The 15,583-nt window shown below is 37.6% G+C and overlaps 1 protein-coding gene across 2 annotated transcripts in view; it reads left to right on the top strand.

Annotated features, from left to right (window-relative positions):
* SLC25A13 (solute carrier family 25 member 13) overlaps nucleotides 1–15,583 on the top strand; it is a 124,602-nt gene that overhangs the window by 27,616 nt on the left and 81,403 nt on the right. For both annotated transcript variants that reach the window (XM_060248535.1, XM_060248534.1), the window contains 2 exons: nucleotides 7,116–7,169; nucleotides 14,436–14,578. In XM_060248535.1, the coding sequence (XP_060104518.1) occupies nucleotides 7,116–7,169; nucleotides 14,436–14,578 (197 nt within the window). The remainder of the gene's footprint in view (nucleotides 1–7,115; nucleotides 7,170–14,435; nucleotides 14,579–15,583) is intronic.

Below are 15,583 nucleotides of genomic sequence, written 5' to 3'. Positions count from 1 at the left end.
CAGAAGCAATTAATTGGGGAAGGGGAGTTAGAAAGAAAGAGCACAATAAAATTTAGAGGTTCTGGAGCTCCACTCCTGTGAGCTCCTGCCCAAAATGAGGCCTGGAACCATGTGTGCTATCCTGAGCTCCTTGTGTGAAAGACAAAATAAATATATATGGGAGTTGTTGTTTTTTTAAAAAAAGAACACCATGCCATTTGTTTGTTTAGATATATTAATAGAATTGTCAATTTATGGGTATGATATACAATGGAAGAGCTTATTTATGTACTTAAAATAGGTATATGCTGTCTTTCTGATAACCTAAGATGGTTCAAAATGGTTTACAGTCAGCCACTACCAAACAGGCAATACTCAAAAGTGAAGAGGACCTAAAGAACCTCTTGTTGTGAGTGAAAGAGCAGAGCACAAAAGTAGGCTTGAAACTCAACATCAAAAAAACTGAGATCATGGCATCCGACCCCACTACACCTTGGCAAATAGAAGGGGAAGACTTAGAAGTAGTAAAGACTTCACATTTCTGTGATCCAAGATCACTGCAGATGGAGACTGTAGCCATGAAATTAAAAGACGTTTACTCCTTGGGAGGACAGATATGGCAAACCTGGGAAGTATAATAAAAAGTAGAGACATCACCTTGCTAACAAAAGTCCGTATAGTCAAAGTGATGATATTCCCAGTAGTAATGTATGACTGTGAGAGCTGGACCATAAGGAAGGCCGAGCACAGAAGAATAGATGCTTTTGAGCTGTGGTGCTGGAGAAGAATCTTGAGAGTCCCTTGGATTGCAAGAAGATCAAGTCAGTCAGTCCTAAGGGAAATGAACCCTGACTGTTCCCTGGAAGGTCAGAAGCTGAAGCTCAATTTTTTTGGCCACCAAATGAGAAGGGAGCACTCACTGGAGAAGACCCTGATCCTGGGAAAGACAGAAGGCAAAAGAAGAAGGGAAAAAGATGAGATGGCTGGACAGCTTTACTGATATAACAAACACGAATTTGAGCAGACTTCGGAGGATGGTGGAAGACAGGAGGGCTGGCATGACTTTGTCCATGGGGTCACAAAGAGTCGGACTCGACTGTGCAACTGAACAACAACAATGACTAAAAGCAGATGTAGAACAGTACATCTTCTGTCAGAAGCCTTCTCAAACAGGGAAGCATTATAGTACTTCTAAAGCCTGCCCAATGTAGAGATGGAAGATTTCTGGAAGCTTTGAACCTATGAGTGGAAAACAGCTTTCTCCTGTTTGGGGGTGGGGGCAAGGACTGAATTTTTTTTGGGGGGGGGGAAATGGCAATATATACAGTACCTTATTATCAATCCTTATTATCATTCCTAAACACTATTCATAACTTAGCATATTTATAAAAATTGCAAAATATTAATGCATTCAATTCAGGAATTGGTCCAAAGCAACTGAACAAAGTTTGATTCCAGTGGTTCCTTTAAGACTAACAAAGTTTAATTGTGGTTATCAGCTTTTGTTTGCATCCAGAGAAGTATGCATGCACACAAAAGCTTTTACCCAGAATTAAACTTTTTTTAATTGGAGAAAACTGCTGGGGAGGGGATGAAGTGTCCTGTGCCACTTCCTTTGCCCAATTCAAGCACCCCTGCAGTTGCTTTAATCTTATTCCCTCCTCTCCCCATAGACGCTGATTGTGATCGTCTGTCTCAAACTTGATTATGAAAGTATAGCCCATGAGCATTTTTTTTTGTTTTTTTACCAGGAATGTGACTTGAGGAGAGGGGAGTATCCTGCATAGATTTTCTCAATTTCCCTTATACGTATTATCTATACATGTAGCCATAGAATTTTATGCTTACATCAAAATATATTCCAGCAGCTTCTGATTCTCTCAATACTCAACTACAGCTGGATATTTCAAACTGATTTATGGCATTCAACACCATCCTCTGACTATTACCTACCCTGCCTCTTTGCTGTCAGTAGCGTAATCCCTTGTGTCAAGTTTTTATTTCTGCTCCAGCCAACCCTTTTCTTCCCTTGCAGCAGCTACAACAGTAGTCTTAATTCTCCCTCCCCAATAAGAATATTCTGTGAATATTCCATTACATCAAAGCCATATAACCTATTGGACATCTCTTTCTGGTTATTTTTTTGAGGGAGGGATTATATCTTAAGAATTGGCAGCTGTATTAACTCTGGAACCTTACAATTAATAAGCCTAGTAATGTATAATTACATTACTGCTGAATACACACTACACTAAGCTGCCCTTGATGGCTGTCTGGAAGATTTAACAGGTGCAGAATGTACTGGGCATACTCCTCATGTGGATGGGATACTGGAACAATTTTATTCCGATGTTCCTGCATCTGCACAAGCTTCCTGCTCGACATCCAGAAGTGGTTGATAGTATTGGCTTTAATCTAGTTTCATACCCTTGTTCCAAAGTTTCAATACCCTTGTTGTGCCATAAATGTTCAGTTTCTGTGGAAAGGTATTCTTTGTAACTGCCTTGTCAGAAGCCCAGTTTAAAAAAACATAGCAATGCCATCTTAAGCAGAGTTAAACCATTGGGTTTAGAAGGGTATAAATCTGTTTATTATTATGTTGCCAGTCTTGCTTCTCATGCCACTGACTGTCCTGAATGACCCCAGTAGTTTGTTACTAACTTTTACTTGGCATGAAGAATAAATGACTTGTTAGGATTGGCCTTATATTGCCACATCGCTATTCTCTGCCTGCTGGCGCCTCTTTCCTTGAATTCCAATCATTTCAGTAGTGCTTATCGTTTATCATCTCAGGCTCTGAGCACTTCACCAAATTTGAGGGACTGGAATTTGATTATAGTACTAGACTAAGGAAGATGCCTAGTTAGCCATTAAGAAGAGCAGGTGATCCTTTTTACAGGATGGATGCTGCTATTCTGGACTTCAAATCCTCAGCCGCTTTATCTTTTCTCTGCCCTATTTGTCTGATCAGACAATTCAGAATATAGTACACTTGTCTGCGTTCTGCTTGTAAACCTGCTGATTGCATTTTTGTGACACAGTTCTGGCTGCATCAGTTCATCACTCTATACCACAATCAAGGTTCTTAACTTGGACTCTGACAGTGCTGGAAAAAAAGCACAAGTGCTGCTCATTCAGAGGAAGTTCCTGGCAGCCAGTTGCATTTGGGGCTAAGCAGAAGATGGGGAGGCAGGTATTATTCAGTAGCACTACTAAATTTAGTAGTGCTAAATTTAACATTGAGTTGTGTGCACCAATTTTAAAAAAACCATGGAGCAGAATAAGAGCATGTATGCCACTCCAAGCTACATGGAAGAAAGGCAGGATAAAAATGTAGTAGATAGGTTTAAAAAATCCCAAACTACCCTTGGATAATTGTCTGTAAAAGGTTTTCTCCCCCAAGTAGTATGAGCCAGAAGCTAGCCTAGTGCAACAAAGCTTGTATAGTGATTGCAACAAAGATCCAGGAAGGTTCATTATAACGTTGTTGTTCAGTCACACAGTCGAGTCCGATTCTTTGCGACCCTACGGACCAAGTCATGCCAGGCACTAATATACTAAAGAAGATAGTTGCTTTATCCTGAACTGCTGTGTAAAAAGCAAATTTAAGAACCTGTTCTGAAGTACTGTTTCTACAGAACATTGCATTGCTGATACTGAAATGGGTTATGTTGAGTTCAGAATGATTCAGGTTGTTTGTTGAAGCGGCTTTCTATGTTCCATGGAATCTTGGAGCTGTCCCTGGTCCTGATGTGCCTCATCCAGCCTAGCCATCCAGAATGTGGAAACTGCTACCTTTATATTGGGCACATGCCACAAATTTATCTCTTCAAGGAATTGCTGTGCACCATGGAGGCTCACTGCTTTGCTACATCAAGCTACTTTGCTGTGGCTTGTGATTTTGAGGGAATGCTGCAGTCTGGGTGTGTATTGAATTGGTAATGATAGGACTAAACCATGAAGCAAATAACCATTGGATCCAACTTTGCATAGTTATGCCCTCTTGATTTCCATTTAAAAGAATTCTTGATTTCCATCTAAAAGAAATTAGTATAACTTAGTCATGCCTTGCAGTTGGCTGCTGGTGCTTTTAGTTAAGGGCCTTCCATCCACTCTTCCATTCTTGATTGTTTCCACAGTTTGGGAATTTGTTATTAAAGGAAAAATACTAAATTTAACATTTGATATAGGGCTGGGCTCCAGTATATAGTTGGTTCTTTTAAAGAAGTTGAGTGGGTGTTGGTAGAGAGGCAAGCTTTTTTGAGTGAATGTATGTGTGTATAATTTTTTTAGTTGTTACAGATTTCATTGAATTTAGGTCCAGTTTGCGATAGAGAGCACAGAGCCTTGTGAATGGACTCTTGAGCAAATAACTGTTTTAGTGCACGATTATGACACTTAGGACAGCATGTACACTTGGATAACACACATTTTCAAGCTAGCTACCCCACAATTGTCCATGCCATTTTAGTGAGTTTTAGGAGGGAAAAGCTACCAAACATCATTAACCTCCAGACAACTAGCAACCAGTAAGTAGACTGGAAGTGTGTACTTTCCAATTTGCTGATGCCTCTTGCTGTGCAATATGTAGTTCTAATGAGTAGTATGTGGCTAAAGTGACAGAATGCTTGTTGAGTGCTTTTCCATAAGATATATTTCAGTTATTCTTTGAATTTCTTATAAGATAAAGTTATGTATCCTCCAACATTATGTCTGGCCTCTTGGAAATATGCCTGTTCAGTATTGGGGCAGAAGAGGCCATATTCCTAGAAGGACAGTTTGGATGAACAACAGAATGTGAATATGATAGTGTAGGTTCATGGTTGTAGGATGATATTCTTGCACAGAGCCAGATCATTCAAAGTAAGTAGACATGTTACAGGACTACTTCTCTTTATTGTAAGCTGTCTTGATCAGGTCTCTGGAAGGATAACATCCACATTTTATAAATAAATATACAATGTCTGCTTCTGTGTCATGTGCTATGTACATCCTTGCATTTTTTAAAACGTTTACACTAGCTACACTAGTGTAGTTAATATTACTTCTGAAAACAACTTCAAATTGGACCCTTAGCCCTCTGAAGCAATACTAGCATGGAAATATGTTAGTTATAGAGGTCCAGAGTTTAAAGTGCAAACAGTTTTATGGTAAAACAGTTATAAATCTACCAAGACCATTATCTTAATAATTAAACTACTAGAAGCTGAGCTATAATATCGGTCCTGATTTCGCACTGCAGAAGCCAAGGGAGTACTTACACTTCTTTTTTTGACCTTGGAGTTTATAGACATAATACTGTTTGCCTTTGTAAGAGAGAAGCTGGATTATTGGTGTAGTCTATGGATGGCAGATTTTTAAAAGGAATATTGGATGCCTTTGATGTAAATGATGGCTTGGTTTAATGTAAAAGGTTTGTGATTCAAAACTACATTTTATAGTAAAAATGCAACTCAGCGTGTGAACTTAGCACATCCGCTCTTCATATGCATTATGGTAGTTTGCAAGCAATTCCTCCTAGTACTCTTTGTTCCTAATATGTGTTTGGCAGAATGTTTGCATACAACTTGGGTATGTATAGACTGCAAATGCAATCACAAATGATGCCTTCTCAGGATTCTGCTGCTGAAGCATTACATATTAATAGCCATTGTGTGCATACATAAGCTCTTCCAACTGTTATGCATACTGCAGGAGAGGGACTGGGTCTGACCTTGAAGAGCTGCTGCTTTTCAGAGTGTACTGTATTAAACTATACAGGCATTGTGTGAAGTTCTGTGCTTCTCCTATGGCAGGGGTCCCCAGCCCCCGGGCCGGGGAACCGTACCAGGCCACAGCCTGTTTGCAATGGGCCATGCAGCCTTGCTGCCCCCGCAATGCCTCCCCCCCTTTTTCATCATTTTAAGGCTGTTGAAGGGGCCATGAAGCGCCTTTTAGAAAAGTGATCAATTCAGTTTAATATGATAATATTTAAGGGGTTTTTTTGGACATTTGTATATTGGGAGGAGGGACTGAGACTCAGCCGTATTTAGAAAATTTGTATGCCTATCTCTCCAAAGACTGACTTTAGGTTATGCATAAAGTGAAAGCAACACCATAAAATTGTAAAAACAATAGCACCAAGAATTGGGCTTGGGAGGGAGATCTTAATGAAGTGCTGGAAAGTAACGGAGGAGACAGGCCTTCAAGGATCCCAGCCTGTATCCAGCCCTCAGCAATATCTGGTCTGCCACAGTTTGAATGGGTTGAAATTTTTGGACAGTTTTAGCACATGCTGTGTATGTGGAAGGTCTCAGATTTATATGAACACATGAAGCTACCTTATACTGAGTCAAGCCATTGATCTATCAAGGTCAGTACTGACTACTTGGACTGGTAGTGGCTCTCTAGTCGCAAGTGGAGGTAATAAATATCACCTAGTCCCTGAGCCTTTTAAATGGAGATGCTTTGGATTGAACTTGGGACCGTCTGCTGGCTGAGCCACAGACTCTACTCTGCTTCATTCCTTAATGCCATGAGTAGCATATGTTGGGGGAGAACCTTTCTTTGGGTCTGACCTTGAAGAGCTGCTGCTTCTCAGAATCTACTGTATTAAACTATACAGACATTGTGTGAGTGTAAGGCAGCATCGTGTGTTTCACCTATCTTTTTTCCTTCAGTGAAAGAAAGGGAACGTCCTTCCACAGTTAATGTGCGCATGTTACCCTGCAGCATAATCCTCAAATATAACTAATAAATGAAATGATACATGATGATAGACACATTCTGGTATGAACTGATCTCCTGTATGTTGAGGATGGAAAAAGTTAACATGTCACCCAGTCATATGCTTTTATTTACTCAGAAGTGTGGGCTATTGAAATGGAAATTAAGTACCCCAGTTATCCACTGTCATGATGACAAAACCTTCCACTTATTTAAAATAGTTCTGTAGCTGTGCCTGCAAAAACATCAAATAATTGAACATAAATGTTAAGTATTTGTTTATTTCTCACATCAACCGCTATCTGGTTTATCTGAGGTGAACACTTTAAAAAATTCCTTTCTCATTCTTTTGTTTGAATTATTCTTTCAAATGACATTTTGACATCTTTTGTATAGACTGTGCATATTAATATAATTGTATTTACTTGTAGGTGGCTCTAACCAAGAGAGCTGATCCAGCTGAATTGAAAACAATATTTTTGAAGGTATGTTAAAAGTAAATATTTTATCCTTTTTAAACCCTGATTTTTTCATATCTTTAGCTCTTACTGCATTATTCATCTCTTGATAGTCTTCTAACCATTAATCATTCACTGTATTATTACCATGTTAGATTTAAATACCACTATCAAAAATTGAACAATGCTCTCCAAGAAGTCAAATACATTCTTGAGTGATTATTGTATAGACTCAGGGAAATATAACTATATTGAAATTAAAATGTATCTCCCCCCCCCCCCCCAAGAACAGAAATTTAAACATTTCTTACACAGAAAAGGGGGGAATGCTTCCCTTTAAACATGTAGGTATTAGAACTAAAATGTGTAACCATTCTAATTACCTGTTTCTTGGATTGTATGATTCATGGATGAGGATAATACAGATATATTTTTATTCATGGTGGAGGGAATGGCAAACAGCGTGAGCACTGCCTCTGAGAATATTATCATGGAAGTGGTGCAAATGTAACTCTAGCCAAATGCCTACAATTTTTCAGCTGTTAGAAGCAGGTTTTGGAATTGCATGTTCCTCTTCCCAGATGTTGTGCTTGTGTACCTGCCTTATCCTTATCCATACTTTGCTGCTTCACTGTTGTTAACCATGGTTGCTTCAAAACTGGGAGCTCATGGTCTTAACTATGGTTAGTGTGACCAAATCAAGGACTCAGTGAGGATTTGAAAGCAAGTTGAAGTAAGGAAGTAGCATTCCACCAAACTGTGTGTGAGAAGCTTAGTTTCTTCACTGGTCTTTGGACATGGCACACTTTTACCCATTGCTTTTGAGTAGGCCTTTTTTGCCTAGTGCTTTAGTCCCTAGAAAAATTCTCTTGCAAGAAGTGTTGGCAAGCAAAACAAGTTTATAAAGATGAATTTCATCTGAGTTTTATGTTACTGCTGTTTCATCTTTTGGAACAATGTGAAAAAGCAGATGCGATAAAAAATAAAGAATATGATGGGGCATAAAATTTACTCATTTTGGTTGAAGTGTCTCAGAAGCTGGTATTCTGCTTTTACGCATTAGTCATTTGGGATGCTGTTACAAGATTTCTTCAGAATTCTATCTATGCCTGTGTTCAGACTTCACTGCAAGCTCCAATTGAACTCTGATTAAATTTCTTATCTGGTGCAAAAACAGTTTGTTGCTGTGCTTGTCCTTGCTCGTCAGTCCTCCCCCTATCCTTTGTGTGCAGAGAAATTCGCAGCTTTAAGATGCAGTTTGTTTTGGTATCTGAATACAGGTGAATTGGAGCTTTTGTACTGGGAGTTAAAGCAAGCTTGTGTGGCATATAGAATCCCAGTTTGTGAAGAGTAAATGCCATGGTAAATTGGAGCTTGCTAAAGCTGAGCAGTTGCAAAGCATAGGATTTGGGCCTCTCAGAATGCACTGCTCACGTGCAATGAAGCAGCATCTCCAAGAGCTGGATTAAGAGAGAATTTGTCAGTGGGCAGGTCCCATGGAATAAAAGATCAAAATTAGAGATGGTTGCAGATCTTTTTAAATGAGAGGTCATCTGTTGATCTCTGAACTTGCACAAAACAAACATTTGGGAGCTGGCTTTGTATCTCTCACCAGATCTGTTCACCCCACATTTTGTGCTAATTTATTACCTTAGTGTGTCTTAATGTGGTGGGATGTACTTCCATTTCTGAGGCTAAGTAGATTAGAGTCTTGTGTTTTCTTCCATTTGACTGGGAAGTTTCCTGGGACATTCTTGCTGCTCAGAACACTTAGGAAGAAGGGTAAGATAAAGGCATATATCTGGCACATATTTTTGAACAAGACTGACAAACACTTTTTTATTTCTGAATTTTTTTTTAGCATTTGCAAAAGAAACATACCGTGTGTAACAAATACCTAAACCAGGAATAATTATTTTATTTCTAGAACGTCTGCCCACCAAGTTCACTTGGGACAGTCATAACAGATATCAGGTTGAAATAGGCAATTAAATTTCTGGGGGGAAAGAAGGAAAGACGAATTACAATGCAACTAATGTAGCATATTATCACATCATTTCCCATTTAATTTAAACACGTTGCAATCAATGTGAAATCCCTTGGTTATGTATTACTTGCTCTAGAGATACTTTATCCAATACTTTAGAAAAAAAATCCAGTATTGTATTTGTAGAGTCTTAAATGGGTTTCAACTAGTTAATGCTTAAGTATTTAAAATATATGATTATCCAGTGTGAATTTTGAAGGAACTTACCAAAAAGCCATTAGGCATTATTGTGTAATATAAAATTCTCTGTGGGTATAATTACCAAAGTGGGGAAAAATACATGACTGCATAGAACCACCTTTTTGAAAGTCTTTATTCCCAAACTAATAGAATTGATGTTTTTTCCCTTTTGTCATGATAATTTCCCTGAGTAACTCTACTTTTTGTAACTCTCCTACCATAACCTAAGAGATTAGACTTCAGTCAAAATGAGCAAGCTGACATTTTCAAGGTCATTTTCTATATGTAGTGTGGGGGGTACGTGATTAGATTTCAAATACACAAGAATAAATCACAGTGGGTAGAAACAGGGGGACACTGAAACCTTGCACTGCTTTCTGTTATTGAGTGTCTTAGCAGGGGGCTATCCTAGAAAAAAATGAAACATAGAAGTGTTGAATGGCTGACTTATTTGATTTGTTTCTCAGTAACGGTTGTGTTAAAAAGTTTTCAAGCATAAGAGAAAGATTCTCTCTCACAAATGATTACATTGAAATTGATTGGTTGGTTTGGCTATGAAAGTGTGAGGCTGGAAATTCTGCTCCATGTACAATCTACTAATCAGGCCTGTAACGACACTCCTGCTACTGCTTGTGCTCTTTGTGAAATTGGCTTTTATGTTGTATTTGTGGGTTGTTGTTGTTTTTTTAAAAAAAACAACTCTGTATTTTGTTGTCATGGTTTTGTTAGTAGTTGGAGAGCTGTTGGGCACAAATAAGAAAAATAGACTAAAATGTTAAGTGTCCTTTTCAAATAGCAACATTAAATTGCATCCAAGTGATAATTAAAATTCTAACCAATATAAATATGATATTGCTAAGATTCAGGGTGGTTTTTCCCCCTTTAATAAAGCACCTGTCTGGAGGAAATTACTTTACTTGTATATCTGTAGGCAGTTGTGGGGGGGGGATCCCATACATCAGAGAGAAAGGAACCCAGATGTGCTGTCCAAAGATACATATTTATTTAAAATATTTATATCTCACCATTCCTCCGTGTCTAAGGTGACTTACAAAATATAAATGTATACGGTTAAAAACATGTGAAACATAGTCAAATTAAAACTGCATCAAGTTCTGGCTGCCAATCAGATCTGTTCATTATTACTTTTGCCAAAGGAGTGCTGGAAGTAATTCTTCTTTGCACCTTTTGTGAAAGACTGCGGGAGCTTTCTTTACCATATTAAAGTTCTTTGCCATGTTCTGCTGTGGCTTTAGGGAATAATAATAATAATAATAATTTATTTTTATATCCCGCCCTCCCCTGCCAAAGGCGGGCTCAGGGCGGCTTACAGACATGGCATTCCATGATTCAAATAAAACAATATACACAACAATTTAATATAATCAGTTACATAAATAATTAAATAAAATAGATAAAATAGATAAAATAGGTGCTATAAATACTATAAGTTATGTTATAAATACTGGTGGTAGACTTCACACTGTAACAGTTATTGCCCCATCATGCAGAGTAACAACCCTTATTTGTTACTCAGTGTGGATAATGATCTGTAGAAATTCATAGCCAGTGTTTATTGGGTCATCTCAAAACAGAAATGTCACAGCAATTAGCAATTTTATATTTCGGATCAATTTCCATTGTTTGCCATGATAGTCTGCTGCCTCCCCTAACGCAGCTAGGGTAGAATTTTTTCCCAATGGCAAAAATCAGTAGAATTCTGGAGGGTGTTTTGTGTGAACAGAATAGCATCTGAAGTATAAGAAAACTATACTTGGCTGTTATATTGGAAATTGTTTAGTAATATGCAGTAAATTGTGTCCTAAACGTGGAACCATTTCTCTGCGCATTCTGCAAAAAATGTAAACAAAGGTGGAGATTTCCCCAAGTGATCTCTTGAATGAGTAGTCATGACATTTTGATGTTAAATCAATGTGTTTTTTTATGGCTCCACTTCAGTCAAAGACAGTCTCTATCTCAAGGCTAGTAATAGAATCTTGAAGTCAGACTTGAACACATCAAACTGCCTTATACTGATCATACTATTTGACCATCAAAGTCAGTATTGTCTACTGAGACTGGCTTCACCAAGTTCTCAGGCTGAGATCTTTCAAATCATCTACCAGTCAGTTCTTAACTGGAGATGCCAAGGATTGAACTTGGGACCTTCTGCATGGCAAGCAGATACTCTACTATTGTGCCACAGCCCCTCCCCTCAGCTTGCATACCTAAAAGGTTTTAGACTACAAGAGAACCACTAATTCTGTTCTATGTACTCATAGACAAGATTCCGTAAGAGTTGACACTTTCCCCATTGGCTGGCATAATCAGTTGTCAGCACCATCGTTGTATGCAATTGAGCAACCTACTAAAATGATTATTTGTTATTTTCTTCAAAAGATTAAAATACTGGCAGTAGCTCAACAAGCTAAGTACCTAAAGGTGTGTTTTTAATGCATGTGTTAGTATTTATTTGCATACTGCGTGATCTTAAAGTATTTATGTTCTGGGACAGCATGTTGTAGGTATGAGGTTGCTAAATGTTGAATCATGTTTCTTATGACATGAGGGTACATAATGCAAAGCCAAAGCTTACCAGTTTCTGTAGCAACATGGTTTTCAAATCACTGGCAGTATTTGTGATTTCTCTCCTCTGTGACCCAGTACCTCCCCCCACCTTCTTTCTATTTCTTTCATTGGCTCAGCCCCACTGTTCAGAGAAAACCAGAAATGCCTAAGGTATTGCATGGGTCCCCCTTCCCCCATCCTTTTGTAATACTATACAATTTCTTGAGTTTGGGCCAGTAAGGCATATTGAGGGCATTTTTATTTCTGCCCTTCATATTGCTTTCTTCCTTTTCTGAAGTAATTTTAGTCTTCAAATAAAATTTGTTCTACTTCTGCTTTCACTTCTGTTTCTTTTCTACTTATACTCCCAAGAGGTAGATATTTGGGAGTAAAAAAGGAGAGAGAATCTGAAAAATGTTGTCAGAGTCATGAAACACTAATGTTTTGCACATGTCAACGAAGTATGAGTGGGCACAACTCTGCATTTATTAAATTCATACACAAGAAAGGTTATCTTCCATATTCCACAATATGGAATTGTGTTATTTGGTGACATTAAGTAAGAGATTGCACGATGACCAAAGCCTCCAAGATACAGGCTTGTTGCAGACATAGTTTGGAGAACTGGAAAAGAGATGTAGACTCATTTCTTTTCCTAAAACCTCCAAAGGAATTTTAGAATACTAAGGGGCCAAAGGTTAAAAACATCAATAGATATAGACAAAAGTACATGTTCATTACAAAAACAGATAAAAACCTTGTAGGGCCCAAATGAAGCCTCATAAAATCATTGAAGTAACAAATGAACATGAAAGATATATATGTGACCTGGCGCAGAGGTCTTCTTCAGAGGTCAAAATACAAGAGCATTCCAGTTACTCTTATAAATCAATAAAAAATTAATATAGGACCCAAAATGAAATGTTCCAATATGGAAATGAGTGGCACAGTTTTTGAAAGGCCATACATTTATCTGGCCTAATGTCTGCAGTAATTACTTATACAGCAAATATAATATTGCAAATACGCACCTTCCAGTTTGGGTCCTAAGAGTAAAATCCCCTTATCAGGGCCAGTGTAACCAGTATCAGTGAGTTTGTATCAGCATGTGTTTAATAAACACGTGTACTTTTATCTATAACTATTGATGTGTTTAACCTTTGGCCTTAGTATTCTAAGTATTCTTAGTATTCTAAACTTCCTTTGGAGGTTTTTGCTTGGTTGGTTTAGCTTCTCTTCCCTCCTGTTTGTGGTTGTTTTGTTGTTTTTCTAACCAACATTAAACTCAGTTTTCTAACCAACATTAAACTCAAAACAAGGCACTATACTAACTTTTGACTTCTGAGCCATTGAAAAACATGGTTTTAACTAGCTTCTGAACTTGGTATGGCAAGCAAGCATCAACAGTTGTTTGTTAATATGGAGATCACATCATGTTCTGAAGATGATACAGGTAAGGAAGCCATGCATATGGAGCATAGCTTATTTTTGGTTCTTCAGGCCTTTGATTGATGAGCCATATTAATTTCAGGCTTTCTCTTTTTAAAATGTGTTTATTCATATGACCATGTGATCTTGGGGTTGCTTAGAACCACTGTGGGGTATATTACATTTGAATCTCCAGGTGTTGCTGCCAGTGATAGAACATTTTTACCACGTCAAACTGTTTATTTACAACCTTTGCCAATTAAAGTACACTAAAAAAAAGCTGTTCAAATATTCTGTATTACAGAATCACAATCTTAAAAGGAATTGTCAGGTTAATAAAAAAAGAAAAACAAGAAAAGTTGATCCTTTTCTGTAATCTGTTGGGTTAATAATTGCAAATGGCCCCATTTAAAAACTGTACAGGAAGTTTGTAATGTGTTAGCAACCATCACATTTTTGGTTTTCTGGTCATCTTAATTTTTTTGTGGTAAACCTCAAGGTATTTCTCATTTCTTGATTATTTCACATGATTAATACATTAAAAATATATAGGGTATTTTTCATCTGGAGTTGTTGATTTTATATGGTATGTAGCCAAACTAAATTTTATGATGTAGAGCAACTGCCTGATCTTGAGCATTACTGAAATACTTCTGCCGAGGGACACACTTTGCATCAGTGCAGAACTGAATTGTATATGGAGTACAGTATCTACACACAATGTTCTAATTAGAAATGGGCGTAATTGGGTAGACAAAATATTATTTTAGACTTATACAGGACAGTAACCTTTTAAGCATAATGCTGCTTAGCATTTTTGGGGTCTTTTAACAAAAAAACTAGAACAAGAAAATGACAGAGCCTTACCTACCATTGTCATAGTGCTACTGTTTGTAAGAAGAAGGCAGTGCTATCCTGGCTGTGTGTGTACTTCTACCCTTACAGCACTGAATATACACCTGATGAGCTACATATAATTTTTACTTTTGGCAGGTAATCAGATGAGCATTAAATTACAGCACTGTTGAAATATAAATATCTAATTCTCTCTTTTTTCTCTTTTGAAATAGTATGCGAGCGTTGAAAAAAATGGTGAATTTTACATGTCTCCTAATGACTTTGTCACACGTTTCCTGAAGATAATAGGGGATGGCATACCCAATCCCTCCACGGTCCAGCTGCTTGGAGGTGTGGTGGATCAGACTAAAGATGGGTATGTACAATGGCATTCATTTGAATTACTTATTTGTTAGTAGCTTTAGGAGATAGAAAAAGATGCCTTGCTGTTAGTTTACAATGTACTTGGAAGATGCTGTACTAACATTAAGTTTTGTCCATCAAAGGAAATTTGTCCATTTTTGAATAACAAAAAGGAAGTATTTGGTAGAGCACAGCTCTAAGAACACAGTTCACAAGTCATTGTGCTGAATTACATGTTTTCCCTTCAACTGAATTTTAGGACCTATTTTAATGGAACAGCTTTTTAAGCAATACACTTTTAACTAATACCGATAACAAAGATGTCCAATAAATACAGGACAAAACCATTTTGGTAGTTTGAGGGATATTGGAAAAGGCTTACTCTTTTTCATGACTTCTCAGGATATTAAATCCTAATGAAGCATTTGTAATAAAGACTATAAATAAATAAAATTTATGACTCTGCATCTAACTGTGGTTGAACAAACTGCGGATCAATCATCAATAGGAATCAAGCATCAATTGGAAGCATGTATGATAAGCAAACCCAAGCAAACACAAACACAAGCAAGATTGATAGCCATTGGACCCCTGTGGTTTATGTTGAACAACTGAATATGTAAAGTTTTGGATCCACTTTTATATAAGAAATCTGTTTATTCCTGAATTCTTTTTTTCTCCTGCACCCCTACTTCCCAGGCTGTGTTTCAAAACACTTTTTCTTCAAAATACCTACCACTACTACAACAGAAAAATCCAGTATATTTTAACCCAGGTACTTCCAAGAATGTGACTTCTACCATTGCTGTGAATTTTGCCTCTTCTGAAATTATACCATGCCAGTTTGTTGCTGCATGCAAGTGGATTGTCTTGTCCAGTTGCTGCTTTAGGAGATGCCTATCAGGGAGCAGTGTGTGTTCTTAAGTTTTTTGTTTGCCTTTTGTGCAACTCTGTGTAGCTTTGCTGTATTGGTAGTACAACCAATAAATAAAAATATGTGAGAAACTGATCACCATCC

The sequence above is a fragment of the Heteronotia binoei genome, chromosome 10, assembly GCF_032191835.1.
Source record: "Heteronotia binoei isolate CCM8104 ecotype False Entrance Well chromosome 10, APGP_CSIRO_Hbin_v1, whole genome shotgun sequence".
NCBI classification, from domain to species: domain Eukaryota; kingdom Metazoa; phylum Chordata; class Lepidosauria; order Squamata; family Gekkonidae; genus Heteronotia; species Heteronotia binoei.
This window is presented reverse-complemented; position numbering and strand designations above follow the sequence as displayed.